At 42.0% G+C, this 25,022-nt stretch overlaps 1 protein-coding gene across 2 annotated transcripts; it reads left to right on the top strand.

Moving 5' to 3' along the window:
• Positions 1-17: 17 nt before the first annotated feature.
• LOC106566799 (acetyl-coenzyme A synthetase, cytoplasmic) lies at positions 18-24,721 on the top strand. 2 transcript variants are annotated; one of them, XM_014135207.2, is made up of 18 exons: positions 18-998; positions 1,814-2,009; positions 7,555-7,750; positions 8,261-8,333; positions 9,032-9,107; positions 9,319-9,430; positions 10,338-10,385; positions 13,255-13,392; positions 13,527-13,697; positions 15,915-16,048; positions 19,289-19,421; positions 20,049-20,105; positions 20,231-20,311; positions 20,494-20,602; positions 20,797-20,865; positions 21,176-21,352; positions 21,507-21,581; positions 21,757-24,721. In XM_014135207.2, exons 1-18 carry the CDS (start codon positions 872-874, stop codon positions 21,882-21,884), a joined length of 2,100 nt encoding a protein of 699 aa, XP_013990682.1. In that variant the 5' UTR covers positions 18-871; the 3' UTR covers positions 21,885-24,721. The 2 variants fall into 2 exon arrangements, with proteins under 2 accessions (XP_013990682.1, XP_013990683.1); XM_014135208.2 differs by lacking the exon at positions 10,338-10,385.
• Positions 24,722-25,022: the final 301 nt, after the last annotated feature.

Here is a 25,022-nt window from a genome sequence, read left to right as displayed (position 1 = left end):
TCCGCCCATTTTAGGGCCAACCGGAGTTCAGTTTACCGTCATTCCTCCTTCGCGTTGTCTCTGCCTTCAAAATACAACATTTGGACGAAGGGCATACCACCTCCACTTCAGGGAAAACGGATACTTTTGCAGATAAACATTTCACATTGCTTAATTTGAATGGAAGAAGGCGCTATCAAGTCAAGTGGTGTCCAACCTACCACTTCAAACAAAACGGCCTCGTCTCGCTCTCAAGTCAATCGTTTGCTACTTCCTTATAGTTATAGTAGCTAGATATTTTTTAACAAGGATTTGAACTCTAGCCAGCGGTGGGTCTAAGTTAGCTAACTGAAAACGCAGTTAACCTTTTGAATAGCAAAAAAGTGGTTTATATTTTAAGCTATTTTCTAACGCGTTGAATAGCTGATGTCGCTAAAGTTAGCTAACTGCTATCTCGTTTCTTTTGGGTTCTACTGCCTGGAAATATTGCTTGGATTTGCAACCAGCTAAGTTAACGTTGGCTAGTTTGACAGTTAGCTAATGTCATTATCTCAGTTAACGTACTGTATTGCTTTCTAATGCATAAAGCGAGATAGTCGACTTCTAAAGTAGCTAGGAGGCTAAAGAAGCATCCTTAAACAAGGAAGTCAGAATTAACTATGCCAGTTGTACCATTGTTTTTGTTCAATACCGTGCAATGAGAGGGTGACTCACTGGAGGCTTTTTTTTAAATTGCACGTAGTAGTTTGAGCTGCACGTAGTAGTTTGAGCTGCAGTGGGCACGAGCAAATAGCGGAATTTATCGTCAATACCATTCTTCGCAGCTTTGCCATCTTTTGTCCCGTATTTCGATAGTTAGGATAGATACCTAGCCAGCTGACTCGAGGGCAAAATGATTCCAGACAAAGCACCGAAGGAGGACGTATTTCATGCAGGAGGAGACTTGAAGAAGGAAGCTCATGTACCCAACTTTGAGAAGTACAAAGAACTCTACCTGAAGTCTATTGAACATCCAGATGGTAGGTTTATTTACAAATACATTTAAATCAAATTGAATTAGTCACATGCACCGAGTACAAGAGGTGTAGGCCTTACAATGAAATACTTACAAGCCCCAAACCAAAAATCCAATTTAAAAAATACGAGTTAAAGGTAACAAGTAGTTAAAGAGCAGCAGTAAAAAAAAAAAAAAAGAGATTATATACAGTGGGTACCGCTTAGTCGAGGTAATGAGTACTTGTAGGTAGTGTTATTAAAGTGACTATGCATATATAATAACGTTAAAAAAAAGTGGGGGGGGGGCAATGCAAATAGTCTGGGGAGCCATTTGATTAGATATTCATGATTCTTATGGCTTGTCGGTAGAAGCTGTTTAGAAGCCTCTTGGACCTAGACTTGGAACTCCGGTACCGCTTGCCGTGTGGTAGCAGAGCGAACAGTCTATGGCTGGGGTGGCTTATCAAAGCCTTGTGGGAGCTTGTGGAAATAAAAGTATTGCATGAACAAAAACCTTTGACTTATACCAGCAGTAGGTCTTGTTTTACTTCAGACCCAAGTGTATAGATTTTGCCAGCATATCTTTCACATGTCTATGCTAGTGTGCATGTAACTCTACTCCTCTTGCTTCATGTTTGCATTTTTTCTGTAACATGGTTTAGACATTTGGAAAAATCTTACTCTGAAGTTTTCCAACAACTGTGAGCATGTTGAGGAAATGTGACACAAGAAATTAATCTGACATTTCTGTGTTTTCTGGTGGTGGAGGATGATTGTCCCTATCAGCCACCTGTCATGGGTCATCATAATGGCCCTTCATTATGTTTCCTTATTCCAGAGTTCTGGGGTGACATTGCAAAAGACTTCTACTGGAAGTCGAAGCACACGGGCCAGTTCATGGACTACAACTTTGATGTGACAAAGGGGGAGATCTACATCAAGTGCATGGAGGGGGCCACCACCAACATCTGCTACAACGTCCTGGACTGTAACGTTCATGAGAGGAGGCTAGGGGACAAAGTGGCATTCTACTGGTGTGTCAAATCACATTTTATGGGTCACATACACACATTAGCAGATGTTATTGCAAGTGTTGCGAAATGCTCGTGCTTCTAGTTCCGACAGTGCAGCAATATCTAACAAGTAATCTAACAATTCCACATCTATCTAATACACACAAATCTAAGTAAAGGAATGGAATAAGAATATATAAATATATGGATGAGCAGTGACTGAGCGGCTTAGGCAAGATGCAATAGATAGTATAGAATACAGTTTATACATATGAGATGAGTAATGCAAGATATGTAAACATTATTAAAGTGACTAGTAATCCATTTATTGAAGTGGCCAATGACTTCAAGTCTGCATGTAGGCAGCAGCCCAACAGTCTGATGTCCTGTGTATGTGTGTTGAAAGGGGTTACGGAGGCTGTCAAAGCACTCTCTCCTTGGACATTGTATGGCTCACTGCTTGTGGAGAGTGCCCCTCTGGAACAATTTGATGGAATGCTAGGACAGGAGGCTGAATGCTTCTACAATGATCCTCGGTCCTTTGTCTCTGGTCTTGTCTGAAGTGACTAGTGCTCAAGACCCCCGCCCCCCTCTTTTGTAAAGCCAGCCCCAGGTCAGAGATGTCCTCATGAATGAATAGTGAATCTATGAGGACAGATGGGCTTCTAGTACTGGGTGGGTTATTTTGGGATGTGGTAGCTTTTTGTGTTTTGTTGGTATGAGTGAATAGGAGAGCTTTGAAGTTGAGACACAATACACACATGCTCTTTGCTCACCCCATTAACCACACCAGACTAGGACATTTAGACCACAGGGAATTGACATCGATGTATGCTGCAGTTTTGATATGCTCTAGTCTTAAGTGTATGTCTTGTTTTGCAAATTGTTGTGCATTTACCAGTTGATGTCTGATGATGAACAGCGTTGGGTCTACACTTGACTTTGACTGCGTAGGGTTACTCGGAGGTCTCAACTTAACTGATTTTAGAAAACTGACTTCTCACTAGTAGAATTTTGAAGTGTATTCCTTGCCGACAGGCTAGTCATTACAGTTATTAAAGTTGGGAGAGATTTTGCATAACTTAGACATTTCTTTGTCCCATGTTGCTGTAGTGTAAAAGGCAATGCTCTGCAGTCTCTTCCAGTGCTCATGACTCCTCAAGTGTGAATGTCTGTCCTATCAGTTCCAATGTACTGTCAGCCTGTTCATACCATTAGATTTGCCCTGCTACTTCTCAGCTTATTCAATACAAGGATATGTCCTTTTCTTTATGAAGTTACTTTTTAGTCTCGCAATGTTGTAATAGGCAAGCTTTTTGTCTGGGGATAGCCTACTTTAGCTGTTTTGTCCCTAAATGATCTAATTTGTATTATAAACTGGGTAGTTCGAGCCCTGAATGCTGATAATCATGGGTTTGACTAAATGTATTTTTACTGCTCTAATTACATTGGTAACCAGTTTATAATAGAAATAAGGCACCTCGGGGGTTTGAGATATATGGCCAATATACCATGGCTAAGGGCTGTGACCTAGCACTCCGTGTTGTCGTGCATAAGAACAGCCCTTAGCTTTGGTATATTGGCCATATATCTATAACTATAGTTTGTTTATTCAGTGCATGTGTAGGTAATAGGCAAGCCTATGTTTTTGTCTATACTCTGCAACCTCCACAACAGAGTTGGCGTCTTTGTCATCTGTACTTTGACATCTTGAACGTGAGTGGAAAGTTTGTTTTTTTGTTGCTGCTGACTATTTATAGGAGTGTGTGTGTGTTTCGCCACACTCTGTCACCACCATAGAGAGGGAAACTGTTTGGATGACCTTGACCTACCAGCAATGGTGTAGTTTTCTGCCAATGAGCAGAATGTAGCTCACAAACATAAATCTAAAAGGGAGCGGTGGGCAGTCTAGTGAGAGATCCATGTTGTGTGAAAGCAGAGCTTTGCATGGGTATTTTCCTACTCGCACTCTTGCACATTAACCGTTGTGAGATAACAGTGTCTACAGTATCTGGGAGGCTTATTGTGTTGCACAATAGGAAAGACCAAACTCGACCTTTCCTTTAGATTTCCTATTAGACACGGCTGTGTTTTGTTTATATTAAGCAATGTGTGTCCTGGACTGGAGAGGAGAACTTGTGTTAATCCAAATGCTATTAAGTTTATCATAAGTCTATGTGCTGTTTGCTCAAATGCATTTGCTACCTCAAATGAGAAATCCATTATCTTCTCTCCTACACTGATTTCTGGCAGTTACATTGTTCATTTGAGTGTGAAAGTATGGCAGAGCAACAACACAATTAGTGATTCTTATCCTTGGGCGGAATGTGGGCTGATTGGGTGAACTTGGTTACAGTGAGTTTTGCTCTAATTTCTCAGCAGTCTCTAGGGGCTCTTCTTATGGGCCAGTGGGATAAGAGGGCCAACTGTGTAAGAAGGGATATATATATATAAAATAACAAAAAAAGATTTGATAAAATTTGAATTTGACCTTTACTACTATAGCCCATAGAAACGCATTGCTTAACACATTCATAAATGGCAAGAAAGACAGTCAAAAAATAAATGAGGAATTGGGTGTTTGTCCTATACCTTCCTAGGAGATATAAGAAAGCTCAGAAAATAATCGGTTTTTTTGTACACATTTAACCCCTTATTTTTGTTGGCACAAATCTACCTCCATCCTTCCATTCGTTTGTATGGGTTCCCTTCAGACGGGTCCTGTGACTCTTGTGGGGGTGTAGAGCAAAACGGAGAGCAACATCATGTTTGTGAGTCTCCCCTTTCCATAGAGTGGCTATAATAGTACTGTAAGCCAAACCGTTTGGACGTTACAGCCGTTTTTGTGAGAAGACTGATTTTCGGGATGTCTTGTGGTCTAACGAACACCGCTGTAGCGCGGCCATAAGCGGATGCGTTGGACTGAGACGTAGCCCATGCAATATCTCTCAAGCTGACATCTCTAGCTTAAACTGACTGTTTCTGAAGCAGATTTTTGTATTTTGATACTTAGATTGAAGCACTGGAGTCGATAGACTCTTAAGGATTAACAGAGGAACAATCATGTCCAGTAACCACACCATCCCAAATTCTACCGTTCGTGTTCACACTGCCATTTTAAGAGCTTGTCCTTAGTTTGCCAGTCATGCATTTCTCGTTTTTAAAGGCGATTCCAAGAGACAAACGATTCCACAGCTCAGGCACATTGCTGAGTAAAGCAGAGAGCCACAATGTCACAGTTTATCACTTTAACTGTAGGCACATGAGGTACTTAGCTAGAATTGATCCACCTTGAATATTAGCTTTGTGAGCATGTTGGTGTGCTTGAATGTTTTGAGTTTGAGTATAAAGCAGGGGTTTAGTATTACTCATCTTCAGAATTTCTTGGGGGGGATAACATCTACAGTGCCTTCAGAAAATATTCATACACCTTGACTTCCATATTTTTGTTGTTACACCCTGAATTCAAAATGGATGAAATATATTTTTTCTTCACACATTTACACAATAACCCATAATGACAGTGAAAACTTGTTTTAGACATGTTTGCAAATGTATTTCAAATGTAAATATCTTATTACGCAAGTATTCACACCCCAAAGTTAATACTTTTGTAGAAGCACCTTTTGGCAGCGATTACAACTGTGAATCTTAAGAGCTTTCCAACCCTGGATTATACAACATTTGCCCATTTTATTCTTATTTAAAATGATTCAAGCGCTGTCAAGTTGATCATTGTTAGACGGCCATTGTCAAGTCTTGACATAGATTTTCAAAACAGTAACTAGGCTACTCAGGAACATTCAATGTCGTCTTGGTAAGCAACTCCAGTGTATATTTGGCCTTGTGTTTAAGGTTATTGTCCTGCTGAAAGGTCAATTTGTCTCCCAGTGTCTGTTGGAAAGCAGACTGAACCAGGTTTTCCTCTAGGATTTTGCCTGTGCTTAGCTGTATACCCATAACATGATGCAGCCACCACCATGCTTGAGTTAGGAAGGACACCTGTTAATTATTAACTTCACCATGCTCAAAGGGATATTCAGCATCTGCTTTTTTTCATTATTACACATCTACCAATCGGTGCCCTTTGCGAGGCTTTGAAAAACCTTCCTGGTCTTTGTGGTTACATCTCTGCTTGAAATTCACTACTCGATTGAGAGACCATAAAGATAATTGTATGTGTGGGTTACAGTGATGGGGTAGTTATTCAAAAATCACGTTACCCTCTATTAATGAACATAGAATGAGTCCATGCAACTTATTGAATTGTTAGGCACAGTTTTACTCCTGAACTTATGTAGGCTTGACAACGAAGGGGTTGACTACTTATTGACTGAACAACGTTTTACATTATTAATATTATATATATTTTTTTTAATCTAAAATGTTTCAACAAAATTCCACTTTGACATTAAGAGGATTGTGTGTAGATCAGTAACACAAAATCCACATTTTTATAAATGTTAAATTGGACCTTTTCCCCAGTCTGAGGTCCTGAGTGCTCTGGAGCAGGTTTTCATCAAGGATCTCTCTGTACTTTGCTCTGTTAATCTTTCCTTCAACCCTGACTAGTCTTCCAGTCCCTGCCACGGGAATACCCCACAGCATGATGCTGCCACTGCGATGCTTCACTGTAACGATGGTGCAAGGTTTCCTCCAGAAGTGATGCTTGGCATTCAGGCATAAGAGTTCAATCTTGGTTTTATCAGACCAGAGAATCTTGTTTCTCCATAGTTTGAGAGAGTGCCTTTTGGCAAAATCCAAGTGGCTGTCATGTACCTTTTACTGAGGGGTGGCTTCTGTCTGGCCACTCTACCATAAAGGCCTGATTGGTGGAGTGCTGCAGAGATGGTTGTCCTTCTGGAAGGTTCTCTGATCTCCACAGAGGAACTCTGGAGCTCTGTCAGAGTGACCATTGAGTTCTTGGTTACCTCCCAGACCAAGGCCCTTCTCCCCCGATTGCTCAGTTTGGCCGGGCAGCCAGCTCTAGGAAGAGTCTTGGTGGTTCCAAACTTCTTCCATTTTAAGAAAGCTGGAGGCCACTGTGTTGTTGGGGACCTTCAATGCTGCAGACATTTTTTGGTAGCTTTCCCCAGATTTGTGCCTCGACACAATCCTGTCTTGGAGCTCTACGGACAATTCCTTCGACCTCATGGCTTAGTTTTTGCTCTGACATGCACTGTCAGCTGTGGGACCTTATATAGACAGGTGTGTGCCTTTCCAAATCATGTCCAATCAATTTAATTTACCACAGGTGGACTCCAATCAAGTTGTAGAGACATCTCAAGGATGATCAATGGAAACAGGATGCACCTGAGCTCAATTTTAAATCTCATAGCAAAGGGTCTGAATACTTATGTAAATAAGGTATTTCTATTTTACATTTCTAAAACCTGTTTTTTTGCTTTGTCATTATGGGGTATTGTGTGTAGATTGAGGATTTTTATTTATTTAATCCATTTTAGAATAAGGCTGTAACGTAACAGTGTAAAAAGAGAAGGAGTCTAAATACTTTCAGAATGCTCTGTATCTCTGTATGATATCTATGTTGTTGGTCCCCTTACAGGGAAGGGAACGAGCCTGGTGACGAGATGACGGTGACATACAGAGAGCTGCTCCAGCAGGTTTGCCAGTTTGCCAATGTGCTCAAGTCCCAGGGGGTGAAGAAGGGAGACCGCGTGTCCATCTACATGCCAATGGTGGTGGAGCTGGTGGTGGCCATGCTGGCCTGTGTCCGCATCGGGGCTGTGCACTCAATCGTGGTGAGTAACCGACACCTAAACTGTCTGGATTAGGCCTGTTTTGTCAAGATACTAGTATCTTGATACGATAGCAGATTTTCCGTGGCAAAAAAGAAAACACGAAGCAGACTTTATGATCCTTTAAAATCCTACTTTATGTAAAATATTGTGTGCTATAGCTTGCGAAATAACAAGTGTGACTCTGGGTGACAACATGAGGCTGTGTTTTCCAACATTAGGACTGTTTTTGCTCAAATTAAGTCTGCTTCATGTTTTAGTTTCCTTTTCTTCCTGACGTCATACTGGTATCATTGACAACCCTAAAACCTATAGGCACATCATACCAGTCTGATTTATACTGTCATTAAAGTGCACTTCAGCGACCTTGAATTAGTAGGTAAAGTGGCTGTAATACCCATTTTGCCAGCTTTTTCCTCATACAAGGCAAACAGAATAGGCAAACACTTTAGTGCATTTGCACACAGTGCACAGTGTATTTGATGTGTGTATTTCTGTGTGTACACTATCCAGTTTGCAGGCTTTTCGGCAGAGTCGCTGTGCGAGAGGATCCTGGACTCCCAGTGCTCGTTGCTGATCACGGCCGGTGAGACTGCAAACTCAACTGCAGTAATAAAGAGACTCTTATTCGATTGGATTACAGTGCCACAGATTATCCCCTGACCCCCTAATCCACAGTGTTAATTAGCGTGGCTTTGTACTCATCATAGTGAGCCCAGCCCACTGTACAGGCCTACTGCATCACTGTACAGCTTTGGATTTGGAGTGACGCTAATCGGATAACCGACATAACCTCTTTAGATGGTGACCCTTTGTGAGTGACTGGGTGTGGTCCTGGGCAATTTTGGTCTGTGGCTGAAGACTGCTACCAGGGGAATTAAGTGAATTAAAAACGTTGCACATTAGCGACACCCGTTGGCTGCTGTTCAATTACACTAGAACCCAGACAATTACACTAGAACCCAGACAATTACACTAGAACCCAGACAATTACACTAGAACCCAGACATGCATTTGTTTGACATCCTAAAACATTTTGGAGCTGAGCACGCAATACTAAAATGTTTTGCACATATGAATATAATCTAGGAATCATTCATTTTTGTTGTCAGCGGATTGTAAAATATCAATATGAAGATTGTTCCCAGGTTGTGACAGGTTTATGCCAATGCAGTCAGACCGACAGTACCAGTGAAGTCCTGTCGATAGCAATCACTGCCCTGCCTTTCTCTCATTGATCGGTGTGCACCCTTTGACCTCATCCGTTCTGAACCCCCCCCCCAGATGGCTTCTACAGAGGAGATAAGCTCATCAACCTGAAGGTGATCGCTGACGACGCGCTACAGAAATGCAGGGACAGGTAAGGACACACTTTCTATCTGACTAACTAGTCACGTATACAGACTTCTACTCTCTGTTTGCTTGATATTTACAACACATCCTTACCGATAGATGATGTTTACTTGGAGAGGGTCATGCAGACTTTGTTCATGTGAATCACGACTCTGTCCTTTTACTTTGTCTCTTCCTTTACTCTTTCACACTGCCCCACTCTCTTCTCCATCTGTCAGGAGTTTCCCAGTACAGAGGTGTATCATGCTTAAACACCTGTCCAAGGAGGTGGAGGCCATTCCCCTCAGCTCTCAGTCTCCCCCAGCCAAGCGGCCCTGTCCTGACCTGCAGGTGAGACCACCAGCAAAATCTCTCTCACGCCCCATAGTCTCTCTACAGGGTTCTATTCATTAGAGCACACCATAGCAAAATGTTTTGCAACAGAAATTAAAAATGGGTGTTTGTTATTGGAAAAATGTAGTATTTTATTTTTTTACCCCCTTTTCTCCCCGATTTCGTGTTATCCAATTGGTAGTTAGTCTTGTCCCATCGCGACAACTCCCCTACGGACTCGGGAGAGGCGACGGTTGAGAGCCATGCGTCCTCCGAAACACGACCCTGCCAAGCTGCACTACTTCTTGACGTACTGCTCTCTTAACCCGGAAGCCAGCCTCACCAATGCGTCGGAGGAAACACCGTACAACTGGCGACCGAAGTCAGCGTGCAAGCGCCTGCCCGCGCGATAGGACAAGGACATCCCAGCCGGCCAAACCCTCCCCTAACACGGATGATGCTGGGCCAATTGTGCGCCGCCTCATGGGTCTCCTGGTCGCGGCTGGCTGCGAGACAGCCTGGGATCGAAACCGGGTCTGTAGTGACGCCTCTAGCGCTGCGATGCAGTGCCTTAGACCGCTGTCACCCTGTTAGTTTTTTTTTTCTCGGTTGGTGCCTAATGAATACGACCCCTGTGTTCATAGGGCAGGTCTCTCACCTTTAACATTTGCTACTGGGGCTACTGTTTAATTAATAAATACCTTATCATCACTTTAATGTTAACTCCCTACTATGTTTGTTTTTCTCCAGAAACAGTCAACACGTTTGGCTTTTTCTCCTTGGTTTTGTGTACAATGAAAAGTGTAGATAGTCCTTTGGCAAAGCCTGTACGGCTTTGTCTCGATGTCATGGTTCAAATGACATGAAGCCACCCCTTTTTATGTTTGTTCAAATAGGTCTAACCGTTTCCATTAACCCCTTCTAGCAGGAGAAACAGAAAGACAGAGTAAAGAAAATCCGTCCCGTCCCTCAGGTATTTCAGATTTCCCTGAGCTTGAATTCTCTCCATTTCTTGTCCTTTTCTTCTTAACACCTGTCTTATCTACTTGTCAGCGGTAGGCTAACCTTGGGGGTGGATCCTGTTACACATGTAGTAACACCTCTCTGTCTGAGTGTCTGCCTGTGGTCTGTCAGCTCACACCTGTCACCGGTCAGGGGTCCCTTACCTGATCTCTGCCTGGCTTTAGGCTGTACTTAAAGCTTCAATATTTAACTTTTTGGGCTACCTGACCAAATCCACATAGAAATGTGTGTTATAGCTTTGTCACTAATTGAGAGCAAGTCTAAGAAGCGGTAGATGTGAGCTATTTTATGGCGGCAGGTAGCCTAGTGGTTAGAGCGTTGGGCCAATAACCGAAAGGTTGCTGGATCGAATCCACGAGCTGACAAGGTAAAGATCTGTCGGTCTGCCCCTGAACAAGGCAGTTAACCCACCGTTCCCCGGTAGGCCGTCATTGTAAATAAGAATTTGTCCTTAACTGACTTGCCTAGTTAAATAAAGGTTAAATAAAAAAATATTTCTATCCTCCCGTTCTTATGTATCGCTTTTGCGTCTTTTACTTTCAAACAGCTGAAAATACTATATTTTTGGTTATGGAAATTATATTTCACTGCAGTTTAGATGGTGCAATGATTTTTTTTTAATGTGATACTTGCATGTTTTGTCACAAACTGAAATTAGGCAAACTATTAGAATTTTACCGACCAGGAATTGTCTGACCAATTTGCATAGTGCATCTTTAAGATGGTGATAAATACTATTATGTTTGACCTGAAAGAAACACTGGATAAGTTTACATGCACACTAATAATTCGACCTTAAACTGATTATGGCAGTAGGCAAATTATGCAATAGTCATGTAAACGCCTTACTCTGCTATCTTAATCGGGGTAAGGTCAAAATCAAAGTAAACATACGCCAATTAAAACAACAGATTTTCGGAGAAATCTTACGGATTATTAAGACCTGTAAACACCGTAATCGGCGTTCCAGCGGTGTAGTTGATCGTTGCATGTGGTAGCACCAGCCGGGCGAGCCACCCGCTTTAGTGTGAGTGAAGTGAGTTCGGAACAACTGAATGTATGGGTCTTAGAAGTAGTTTTCACATGTCCGAACTCCGAGTCAAATATGCTTCCCAAAAATAACATGTTTGCTGTGGTAGAATGTTTATTTTGATTGCGTATTTTCTGCATTTATCAGAGTGCCATCAAGTAGCCTGATTTTAGATGTGTCCATACAAACAGGATTGTTAAGGAAATCATTCTTCTTGCAAAGCATGTAAACTTTTATTCCAACTATTATATTAATCTGACTGTCCACAATAATTGCATTATTGTGTGCATGTAACCACACTCACTGAAGGATAAACAATGACTAAGGTTTCAGATAAGAGGTAATTGACCCCTGACTCTCCATGTAGATGTAATCGATCTCTCATACTGTAAGTGGGGTCTTTCATTTCATGCTTCAGATAATGTCTGTTTTAAAAAAAAAAAGTCTTACTGAGATTGTGCACTACTGTCAATATACACTCAGTTTATTAGGTACACCCATCTAGTACTGGGTCGGATCCGCCTTTGCCTCCAGAACAACTTGAATTCTTCGGGGCGTGGAAATGTTGTTCAATTGGTATCAAGGGACTTAACGTGTGCCAGAAAAACATTTCCGACACCATTACACCACTAGCCTGTACTGGTGACAACAGGCAGGATGGGGCCATGGACTCATACTGCTTATGCCAAATCCTGTTTCTGCCATCAGCATGACACAACAGGAACCAGGATTCGTCGGACCAGGCAGCGTTTTTCCTCTCCTCAATTGTCCACTGTTGGTGCTGGAGCCGCTTCTTCTTGTTTTTAGCTGCTGGGGGTGGAACCTGGTGTGGTCGTCTGCTGCCATAGCCCATGAGTGACAAGGACCGACTAGTTGTGCGTTCCGAGATGCCGTTCTGCACACCACTAATGTACTACGCCGTTAATTGCCTGTTTGTGGCCCGCCTGTTAGCTTGCGCAATTCTTGCCATTCTCCTTCAACCTCTCTTCAACGAGCTGTTTTCGCCCACAGGACCACCTTGACTGGATGTTTTTTGTTTGTCGCACCATTCTCGGTAAACCCTAGACACTGTCGTGCTTGAAAAGCCCAGGAGACTGGTCAATTCTCATACTGGAACAGGTGCGCCTGGCACCGACGATCAGTTACTTAGGTCACTCGTTTGACCCATTCTATAACATTCAATCGAATAGTAAGCAAATGCTCCGATGTCTGCCTGCTTTATATAGCAAGCCACGACCACTTGACTTATTGTATGTAGGAGTGAACCATTTTTGTGAATGGGTTGGTGTACATAATAAACTGGCCACTGAGTGTATCAATACATGTGCAACACTATCAATGTTATGTACATTTGGCATATTTCAGAAAAATATGTTGGCAAGAAATGCAGGGCCCTACCCATATTTTTAGAACATCTGTTTAGTGTATTTCATTAGCCAAACCCATATAGTGACCTTTAACCCCCGAGAGCAGCATTTTAGGAGAGTAATTTGATTGAACTCTAGGAGTTAACAATGTTTTAACTTCTCTCACCATTGTTTCACAGACTGTTCAAGTGTATACAACGCTGACTCACTTTTTATAGCTCTTATTTTTGTCTTATCTGAGCATGTTTGCTTTGAGCTAACGTTCTCATTCCTGATTTAGTGATTAGAAGCATTTATACTTTTCTTTTTTTTGTGCCTATGATCGTTATCAGGATGTCTTGATGTGGTCTCGAGCTGTAAAAATTCAGGGATCCATGTCATTGTGTGGTTTTTACTAGAGTGTGTGTGTGTGGTTCCGCCAGGTGCCGTGGAACCCTGAGGTGGATCAGTGCTGGCTCAGCCTGCTGAGTGGTGTGTCTGAGGAATGTGAACCAGAGTGGTGTGACTCTGAGGATCCCCTCTTCATCCTCTACACTAGTGGCTCCACCGGGAAACCCAAGGTACACATGCTATGCAGCAGTGGCACTCCGTTTATAACTCCCGTTCTCTCTTCTCTCAGTTTGATATAGATTTTTGCACTCTGTCTTTACATACGTGTAAATGCTCCTGTGGTGATCATGTGTCTTCTAATCAGGGTGTGCTACACACGATCGGTGGCTATATGCTCTACGTGGCCACCACCTTCAAACTGGTGTTTGACTACCATCCTGACGATGTGTACTGGTGCACGGCCGACATCGGCTGGATCACGGGTCACTCCTACATCACCTACGGGCCCCTGGCTAACGGGGCCACCAGTGTCCTGGTGAGTGGACGGCCACAGGCTTAATACTGTCATTTAGAGGAGGAAGAGGGCCGTCTGAAATGGAACCTTATTCCGTTTGGAATCTGGTCTAAAGTAGTGCACTATGAATAGGGCCCTTGTCTAAAGTAGTGCACTATATACAGTTGAAGTTGGAAGTTTACATACACTTAGGTTGGAGTCATTAAAACTTGTTTTTCAACCACTCTACAAATTTATTTTTAAGAAACTATAGTTTTGGCAAGTCGGTTAGGACATCTACTTTGTGCATGACACAAGTAATTTTTCCAACAATTGTTTACAGACAGATTATTTCACTTATAATTCACTGTATTGCAATTTCAGTGGGTCAGAAGTTTACATACACTAAATTGACTGTGCCTTTAAACAGCTTGAATGATGCCATGGCGTTAGAAGCTTCTGATAGGCTAATTGACATAATTTGTGTCAATTGGAAGAGTACCTGTGGATGTATTTCAAGGCCTACCTTCGAACTCGGTGCCTCTTTGCTTGACATCATTGGAAAATGAAATGAAATCAGCCAAGACCTCAGAAAAGAAATTGTAGACCTTCACAAGTCTGGTTCATCCTTGGGATTCATTTCCAAACGCCTGAAGGTACCACGTTCATCTGTACAAACAATAGTACGCAAGTATAAACACCATGGGACCACACAGCCGTCATACCGCTCAGGAAGGAGACGCGTTCTGTCTCCTAGAGATGAACGTACGTTGGTGCGAAAAGTGCAAATCAATCCCAGAACAACAGCAAAGGACCTTGTGAAGATGCTGGAGGAAACGGGTACAAAAGTATCTATATCCACAGTAAAATGAGTCCAATATCGACATGACCTGAAAGCCCGCTCAGCAAGGAAGAAGCCACTGCTCCAAAACCGCCATATAAGAGCCAGACTACGGTTTGCAACTGCACATGGGGACAAAGATCGTACTTTTTGGAGAAATATCCTCTGGTCTGATGAAACAAAAATAGAACTGTTTGGCCATAATGACCATCGTTATGTTTGGAGAAAAAAGGGGGAGCCTTGCAAGCCGAAGAACACCATCCCAACCGTGAAGCACGGGGGTGGCAGCATCATGCTGTGGGGGTGTTTTGCTTCAGGAGGATCTAGTGCACTTCACAAAATAGATGGCATCATGAGGTGGGAAAATTATGTGGATAAATTGAAGCAACATCTCAAGACATCAGTCAGGAAGTTAAAGCTTCGTCGCAAATGGGTCTCCCAAATGGAAAATGACCCCAAGCATACTTCCATAGTTGTGGCAAAATGGCTTAAGGACAACAAAGTCAAGGTATGGGAGTGGACATCACAAAGCCCTGACCTCAATCCTATAGAAAATTTGTGGGCAGATCTGAAAATGCGTGTGTGAGCAAGGAGGCCTACAAACCTGACTCAGTTACACCAGCTCTGTCAGGAGGAATGGGCCAAAATTCACCCAACTTATTGTGGGAAGCTTGGGGAAGGCTACCTGACACGTTTGACCCAAGTTAAACAATTTAAAGTCAATGCTTCCAAGTACTAATTGAGTGTATGTAAATGTCTGACCCACTGGGAATGTGATGAAAGAAATTAAAAGCTGAAATAAATCATTCTCTCTACTATTATTCTGACATTTCACATTCTTAAAATAAAGTGGTGATCCTAACTGACCTAAGATAGTAAAAAGTCCCTAGGATTAAATGTCAGGAATTGTGTAACTGAGTTTAAATGTATTTGGCTAAGGTGTATGTATACTTCTGACTTCAACTGTATATAGGGAATAGGGTCTAATAAATAAATAAATAAATAAATAAATAAATATGGTGCTCTTTTGGAGACACCCAGAGTATTTTTATGATTAAATGTGATAAGTTTGTCATTGTTATATTGAAAGAAGGCTTTACAATGTTGTGCAACAGGACTTCATAATGTTGTATGACCTTATGTGTCTAAAACATCCATAGTCCATTTTGACAAACGTTAGAGATATTTGTTTTATAACCAAGTCATGGTTTTATTGACTAATCTCATAAAGCAACTCATAAAAATGTATTCTCATAATGTGTGTATATACAGGAGAGGAAGATGGAAGGGGATGTTATTTACTACCTCTACTTCCTCCTGTAGTTCAGACAGCTAATGATGACTTAGTTAGGTTATGATCATGAGGTTGTGTTTACACCATCTGGCTCGGTTTTGATGTGAATTTGATATGTGTTCAGTTCGAGGGTCTGCCCACCTATCCGGACGTCAGCCGCATGTGGGAGATAGTGGACAAGTACCAAGTCACCAAGTTTTACACGGCGCCCACAGCCATCCGCCTCCTCATGAAGTATGGGTGCGAGCCCGTCCAGAAGTGAGTCTCCACACTCTTGGCTCATTCAGCCTGTTTCTCACCAGGATTGTGTTCATTAGGGCACACTAACAAAACTCTGTTCAAATTGGACAGTACCTCCTTGTTTGACCCTGTTTTTAAAAATAATTTATATCTTATTGAACATGACCTAGGCCTGAGTATGATAGGGCTTCATAGTACAGAAGAAGCATTCCTGTATCTACAGATTGACTTCTCCATCTGTTTATGTTACCATTTAATCTGCTACAGTCTTAGCTGGGGTGGTGGGGGTTCTACTAAACTATATGGAATTGGTTTAATCTGCTACAGTCTTAGCTGGGGTGGTGGGGGTTCTACTAAACTATATGGAATTGGTTTAATCTGCTACAGTCTAAGCTGGGGTGGTGGGGGTTCTACTAAACTACATGGAATTGGTTTAATCTGCTACAGTCTAAGCTGGGGTGGTGGGGGTTCTACTAAACTATATGGAATTGGTTTAATCTGCTACAGTCTAAACTGGGGTGGTGGGGGTTCTACTAAACTACATGGAATTGGTTTAATCTGCTACAGTTTTAGCTGGGGTGGTGGGGGTTCTACTAAACTACATGGAATTGGTTTAATCTGCTACAGTCTAAGCTGGGGTGGTGGGGGTTCTACTAAACTATATGGAATTGGTTTAAGATGGTCATACCAAGGATCATTTAGCTATTTGAGTTTAAGGACCTCTTAAGGCTGTGGTCACCAACCGCCTATTGACTGGTCCATCTACAAGGCATTTCATATGTCTGAAGTTACGAACTCTGCCTTTCCCGGGGGGAGCCAATCAAGTGCACTATAGGCCTACCGCTGGCCAATCAGATGGCTCAGATTATGGTGTCTGCAGTAACGTAGCAGGCATAACGTAAAGCTATAGCAAAGTTGATACTGTGAGATTTCTAATCGTTTAAAACCAGACTAGAGAGAGACTGTCAACGAATACAGCAAAGAGCTGCTGTTTTTGAGTTTAAGGTTTTTACTCAGCACTGTCAGCTTCATACATGGATAAACAGACAGTCCCAAACAAAATCTAAAGGAAGTTTGTTCTGAAGTGTCTGTCCTACATCTGAGAGATATAAGAAAGTTTAGTTAACCTCTCCAGGGGAGGTGGGACGAAATCGTCCCACACTATTCAACAGCCAGTGACAAATCAGAGCGCCAAATTTAAAACCACAAAATGTCATAATTCAAAGTTCTCAAACATAGGACTATTTTACACCATTTTATAGATACACTTCTCCTGAATCGAACCACGTTGTCCGATTTCCAAAAGGCTTTACAGCGAAAGCAAAACATTAGATTATGTTAGGAGAGTACATAGACACAAAAAACCACACAGCCATTTCCAAGCAACTAGCATGCATCACAAATACCCAAAACACAGCTAAATGCAGCACTAACCTTTGATCTTCATCAGATGACACTCCTAGGACATTGTTATATAATACATGCATGTTTTGTTCAATCAAGTTCATATTTATATCAAAAAACAGCTTTTTACATTAGCATGTGATGTTCAGAACTAGCATACCCACCGCAAACTTCCGGTGAATTTACTAAATTACTCATGATTAATGTTCACAAAATACATCATTATTTTAAGAATTATAGATACAGAACTCCTTTATGCAATCGCGGTGTCTGATTTTAAAATAGCTTTTCGGCGAAAGCACATTTTGCAATATTCTGAGTACATAGCCCGGCCATCACGGCTAGCTATTTTGACACCCACCAAGTTTGGGACAACCTAAACTCAGAATTACTATTAGAAAAATTGGATTACCTTTGCTGTTCTTTGTCAGAATGCACTCCCAGGACTTCTACTTCAACAACAAATGCTGTTTTGGTTCCAAATAATCCATAGTTATATTCAAATAGCTCCGTTTTGTTAGTGCGTTCAGGTCACTATCCGAAGGGTGACGCGCGAGCGCATTTCATAACAAAAAAATTCAAAATATTCCATTACCGTACTTCGAAGCATGTCAAACGCTGTTTAAAATCCATTTTTATGCTATTTTTCTCGTAAAATAGCGATAATATTCCAACCGGGCGACGGTGTATTTTAAAAGGCTGAAAGAAAAAAATGGAGAAGTGTCGTGAATGCGCCTCTCAGTCTCACTGTCCCCAGGCTGACCACTCACAAATTCTGCTGCTGTTCTTCGCCTAGATACAGCAGACACCCCATTCCACTTTCTGGCGGCTTTAGAGATCCAATGGAAGCCTTAGAAAATGTCACTTTACAGCACAGATGCTGTATTTTCGATAGAGATGCAACAGAAGGACAACAAATTGTCAGACAGGGCACTTCCTGTATGGAATCTTCTCAGGTTTTGGCCTGCCATATGAGTTCTGTTATACTCACAGACACCATTCAAACAGTTTTAGAAACTTTAGAGTGTTTTCTATCCAAATCTACTATCCAAATCTACTATTATATGCATATTCTAGTTTGTGGGCAGGAGTAGTAACCAGATTAAATCGGGTACGTTTTTTATCCGGCCGTGAAAATACTGCCCCCGATCCCAAACAGGTTAAATACTTCTGATCTCCATATTTACTTCCATTCATTTTTTTTCAACTGGTACTGAGGGACCTTCAGACGAGGCTTGTGGGTGTCCTAGAGCAAAACAACCGACGTACGTGTTCCTGAGAGATTCACCTTTCCACAAAGGGGTGATATTAGTGTGTAGCCCAAACTGTTCAGATGCTAGAGACAGAAGTTGGCAGATCGGATATACCGACTTCAGACAAGTCCTATAACTCTTGTGGGGGTCATAGAGCAAAACAGAGTACACCATCTTTCCACAGAGACATTCTGATTTTCGGGCTGTCTTGTTGCCTGAAAAACACCGCTCTAGCTTTGCCACCTTTCACGGCAGATGTGTAAGGCTGACATCGGCGGATGCAGGGGATTGAGATGCAGCCCATGTTAAAACACATCTTTAGCTTAAACTGACAGATTTTGATGGGGATTTTTGTAGTATGCTCATTAGATTTCCACAGAGCCATGTTAGCATGACGTAACGCGAAATACCTGGTTACAGCCCTTAGCCGTGGTATATTGGCAATATACCCGAAAACCTCCGAGGTGACTTATTGTTATTATAAACTGGTTACCAGTGTAATTAGAGGGGTAAAAATACATGTTTTCAAGGCTCAAACCACCCAGTTTATAAACTGTTGTGTGTGTGTGTGTGTGTGTGTGTGTGTGTGTGTGTGTGTCAGGTACAAGCGGGATTCTCTGAAGGTGCTGGGGACGGTGGGGGAGCCCATCAACCCGGAGGCGTGGCAGTGGTACTACAGCGTGGTGGGGGAGAAGAGGTGCCCCGTGGTCGACACCTTCTGGCAGACTGAGACCGTCAGCAGTTTATTCTTTTTAAGGAATTTTAGATTAACACACATCAAAATGTAATGTTACTGAATAGATTTTATTGAACGGAGTGGCTGCATTGCCGAATTCTCTTGACTCTCTACTTCACGCACATTTTTTTGTCTCCTGTGGCGATGATCAGTCTTTTTCTGGCGTAGCCTCCAAACTTCGACGTGTACCAAAGACATGATCGATTGTACAACAAACGTCATTGTCTGTTGTAACAGTAGGCTGTTACAAACATAAGCACGACACAGATAGGCAGTCTGTGTGCTACTGCAATGTTCTTAGCTACAACAGACAGAAATAGCCTACATCCTAATATATTTTTGGAGTGTTGGTTCAAATCACTGTGGGCTTTTTATTTCAGCTGTTCATAAATAAGACAGACGTAGGTTACATTTATCATGTCGATCAAAAAATCTCAATGTAATTTGGTTCTTTAGCTCTGGGTAAAATGCTTCTGGTGGGGGCGGAATGGGGCGTTTACCTTCGGTCACGCAGTCTGTCTTGATTCAATACGTTAAAGACATGGATGAGTTTATTAAATGGACATCTTTCTGTAACTGTAATCTCTGTTCTGACTGAATCTCTTCCCATTGGCTTCTGTCTCAGGGTGGCCACGTGTTGACTCCTCTACCTGCTGCCACGCCCATGAAGCCTGGCTCTGCTGTAGGTATTGTTCTATTGACCATATCAACTTCTCTGTTCCTGCTCACTGAGATGCTCCCTCCCTGTCATCATGTGGGATAAGTTGGTCTAAATTGCCTTCCGGTCTTTTCCCATTTCTCCACCAGACGTTTCCTTTCTTTGGAGTTGTCCCTGCCATTTTGAATGAGTCTGGGGAGGAGCTTGAGGGACCAAGCGAGGGTTACCTGGTAAGACAACGGGAGCAATTAGTTATCCAGAAGTTTATGTAGAGATCTAAACATTAGATTAATTCTCACTCCAATACGCAATATTCTCACTGCAGTATGCTGTCGGCTGTCTACATTTGATGAATTGGATCTTCACTGCTTGTTTGACTTTGGACATCCTTGCTTCTTCTCCCCCTCCTCAGGTGTTCAAACAGCCTTGGCCAGGAGTCATGAGGACTGTGTATGGGAACCACCAGAGGTTTGAGACCACCTACTTTGAGCAATTCCCAGGATACTACGTCACTGGTGACGGTAAGATGAGTCTAACATGGCTAATACAGTCCTGAGCACCGTTAATGACTGATGTTTTGTAGAATAACTCACACATTTACCATATGTATTCTTTGAGTCTCATTGTGTCATGGACAGTGCGTTTTTGTGTATACTAAATAAAGACCCTCTGTTGGCATGGAAACTGCATTAATGTATTGCTGTTTTCCTCCCAGGTTGCCGTAGAGATAAGGACGGGTATTACTGGATCACAGGGAGGATAGATGACATGTTGAATGTCTCAGGTGAGCACTTCTATTGGCTGGAGCTCTGTGAAATGTGATGTACAGTGTGTTGGAGTCGTCTGTACTGTCAGGTCTCTTGTCCTGTCATCTGCACTACTGCTAGTATAGTGCTCTAACAGGTGTTCATTTATCTTGAGCTGGGGAAGGTATAGGACTACCACTACTAGGGCGTTGTCTGCTGTTGTGAAATATTAAAGGTTGTCTTCTAGTCATGGTGCATGTAAGATAACGTTCTCTAACTTGTGATTTACAGTAGAGATCAGTGGACTGTTGTACTATATGATAATCCTGTGGCTTGTGTGTACATCAGGTCACCTGCTGAGCACAGCAGAGGTGGAGTCAGCCCTGGTGGAGCACGAGGCGGTGGTCGAGGCAGCGGTAGTTAGCAGGCCGCACCCTGTCAAAGGGGAGAGTCTCTACTGCTTCGTCACGCTTACCGACGGAGTCAGCTTCAGCCGCACCCTGGAGGCCCAGTTAAAGAAACAAGGTACGTTTTGGTTTTATGTGTGTGTAAAGCCAACTACAGTACTGTCACTGAACATGATAAAGGGGATTGTCCTACACTGTCTGCATGCATCCCACACCGACAATAGGTTTCTGTATTGGAGCTGATGACTAATGCTGTTGATCTGCTTTGACAGTGAGAGAGAAGATTGGTGCCATTGCCACTCCAGACTTTATACAGAATGCTCCAGGCCTTCCCAAGACCAGATCAGGTGAGAGTGTACCTTGGTTATGATTGTTGGTTATGATTCTATTCTGTACGAACATGGTTTTGTATGTGAACATGTAACATTTTCCACTATGGCTTGATTTGAAAGGTGTTTTGAATGAGAGCTGGTAACTTCATTAGTGACTGACATGCCTTTACTTCCCCCTCTGTGTACACAGGTAAGATCATGCGGCGTGTGCTACGTAAGATTGCCCGTAACGAGCGAGACCTGGGCGACGTGTCCACGCTAGCCGACTCCTCGGTCATCGAACTGCTCTTCCAGAACCGCTGCTGTGGCGCAGTGTGAGCTCACAACTACAGAGGAGGCCAGAGAGCCCTGACTTACCGAGGGCTAAACGAGGAGCAGAAGGAGATGTATAAATGTAACTGTAGAGCCTTCACTGTGGGACTCAAGCCAACACTGGGGTTAAAGAAACACAACAAAATCCCTCTAGTTTGTCAGAAGTTCAGTTCTCCCCTCTTATGAAGTACACTTGATGTACTATTAGATTCAAAAATTCATTTTTTTTTCTCTCCATTTGAACTATGTAGACTTTTGTCATTTTGTCCTTTTTATTTCATTGCCGTTTGACAAAGATCGCTATGCATGTTTGTCTGCACGCTTGAAATGTTTTAAGTTGTTGAGATGCATTTTCCACTCCATCGTTGTCTTCTGGAGGCGGAGGGGGCTTGTTAGTGTGTACTAGCAGAACTGCGCTGAACACTCCCCTTTCCTCTGTTTTGACTGGGTTGATTGTATTAGAAATAAATCCAAGGTCCCCCTTTGAAGAAATAAATGAAGGATAACTGAAGCCTTCATAAACCCTTTTATATGGCCTATGTCATTCACCAGCAACTGTCATGCTATTTAAGAGGGTCTGACGGGTTATACCACACTTGGCAGATTCAAGGACCTGTTCTATTACCCTTTATATATGGCTTTGCTTATACACAGTGTACTAAACGTTAAGAACACCTTAATATTGAGTTGCACCCCCCCCCCCTTGCCCTCAGAACAGCCTCAATTCGTCGGGGCATAAACTCTACAAGGTGTCGCAAGCTTTCCACGGCTTTCACCTGGTCAGTCTGTCATGGAAAGAGCAGGTGTTTCTAATGTTTTGTAACTCAGTGTATATGATTTGTGAAGAACTTATTTAGTCCTTATGAAGTCTTGAAATCCTTTACAAGTTGTTTAAAGTGGGACCAAACATACAATGCAAGACCTGTTTAAATTTATTCTAGTATTTTAAATATATATTTCATAAGCCATCATTGTGTTCATGTGCCAACATTGTAAAAAAGAAAAAAAAAGACTAAGCTATATGTTTTGAAAGCATTTGTCTGTATTATGTCACATGTTTTTATGTTTTGAAAGCATTTGTCTGTATTATGTCACATGTTTTTATGTTTTGAAAGCATTTGTCTGTATTATGTCACATGTTTTTATGTTTTGAAAGCATTTGTCTGTATTATGTCACATGTTTTTGTTTTGAAAGCATTTGTCTGTATTATGTCACATGTTTTTATGTTTTGAAAGCATTTGTCTGTATTATGTCACATGTTTTTATGTTTTGCAGTTTTATCTTTTTGTTGCCCCTTTGTATCAAAGCGACATGCAATAACAGTAAACGGACTGACTGCTTCCTGCGATCTGTTTTTATTATTTTGGGATATAAACCTGGGTTCGAGGCACCAAATGGTAGAAAACAAACCAACAGGGAGAGACTACTTGGACTTTACATTTCTTTTCATTTTCTGTTGTAAAACTTTAAAAAATGTTTTCCATTGCATGTCCTAATGAGTACAACTCTGTGCTGGGCATGTTGGAGCGCTGTAATCGTTCTATTCATTCAGCTGCGTCTCTCTCATCTCACACCTTTGCAGTGCTTCTTGACCTTTCCTATGTTTCCAGTAGATGGTGCTATTATTATACAAGACCTACAGTATACTGTGTTCAGTTATTAGCTAGACTCCTTAGTTGCTACATCCGTTTTTACTCATAAATGAATAATGTATATATCCATTGTTTCTTGAAAAAGGTATCTTAAATGCCTCATGGGCTTAGTTTAACTGGCGTACACCATCAGAACCCTATAAGCTTGTTTTACTCCAAACACGGTTAAACTGTAATTTTAATATCAAGGATGGTCAGACATTGCAGCCATAGCTCTATCTATGAATCTGTGTGGTTCCATTTCTCCAGGCCCATCCCTCAACTTTTACAGAAACAAAGGCTATTGACTGCTTTGTTATTGTTTCAATTAAGGACTCTAGTTTTAAAGAACAGGATCTTTGGGTATCCGACATAAAGAATGATAGAGTCCTGTAGTGGCCAGAAGGCCCTATTAGCATGGGCAGTGCCGTTGAATGCTTTCCACCATTTTAGAATAGTCATTGGGTGGGACTTCCAACTTCATTGGCTGATCCCTCCTGGTGACCATGTTGGGTCATGGCCAACCGTGTCATCAGGAGGGATCAGCCAAACGTGAAGAAGCAAATTGACTACTTCGAAATGGAGATGGCCTCTATGGCACTGCCCGTGCTGTCACAAACGCTATAATGGCACAGATACAAAGACGAGTCCTCTATATAGTATCTGACTGGACATGACATGAGTCGATGTAATGATGATTTATTTAGTTCCTGAATCAGAATACTCTAGGTAGGAGACGGGAATACTCCTGACACCATACTTCCCTAAATCAGCCTTACTGCTTTATGCTACGCTGACTGTTAAAACAACTAGGGGCTTCTTCATCTTGTCGATAATTGACATTTGTCTGCAATAATTGCCTTTTTTAGTATTTTTTTTCAAGGTCACGTGGATACATTATTATAAGATGAGTAAACAAGTCCTTAATCTATCCCTGTTTTTTTGTGTCGCATCCATTTTTCTGGTCATTTGATTGAATCATAAAATAGTCTAATATTGGAAAGTGTGAATGTATTAAAGAATATGCTACTGCTGTAAATTTAAGTAATTATGTGTGTACTGTCTGGCTTGCTTATATAATTGAGTTGTAGCTGACCCATTATTATTTTGTATTGTTTGTTCATGCTCTGCTTCATCAACTGCCTATTTAACTGGAAGCCACCAGCCAGTATCCTGTAGAATCGAAGATGAATAAATATATTAATGATCCACTCCCTCTTCATTGTGTTGTACTCACCACTGATTGATTTCTTCTCAGGTTTCTCCTAGAATGGAACCTGGCTTCTGTTTAAGTGGAACCAGCACCACCCTCGAGATGGCAGTGATGGAGCACAGATAAGACTAGTAACTATAGTAGTATCCTTTGTCATTGTGTGTAGACTGGAGAGAGGGTATACTCCACAGGAGGTTGGTGGCAACATAATTAGTGAGGACAGGCTTGTGGTATTGTCTGGAGTGCAATAAGAATGGTGGTTTCCATGTGTTTGATACCATTCCATTTGCTCCATTCCA

Source organism: Salmo salar, chromosome ssa13 (assembly GCF_905237065.1).
Source record: "Salmo salar chromosome ssa13, Ssal_v3.1, whole genome shotgun sequence".
Taxonomy (NCBI): Eukaryota; Metazoa; Chordata; class Actinopteri; order Salmoniformes; family Salmonidae; genus Salmo; species Salmo salar.
This window is presented reverse-complemented; position numbering and strand designations above follow the sequence as displayed.

What these genes read in the sequence shown, in the direction of transcription:
- LOC106566799 (XM_014135207.2), top strand. Translation starts at nt 872, where the DNA reads ATGATTCCAGACAAAGCACCGAAGGAGGACGTATTTCATGCAGGAGGA. An exon ending in GGGCTGTGCACTCAATCGTG is followed by an intron (nt 7,751 to 8,260) that starts GTGAGTAACCGA and finishes TACACTATCCAG; the next exon opens with TTTGCAGGCTTTTCGGCAGA. An exon ending in GACCAAGCGAGGGTTACCTG is followed by an intron (nt 20,312 to 20,493) that starts GTAAGACAACGG and finishes CCCCCTCCTCAG; the next exon opens with GTGTTCAAACAGCCTTGGCC.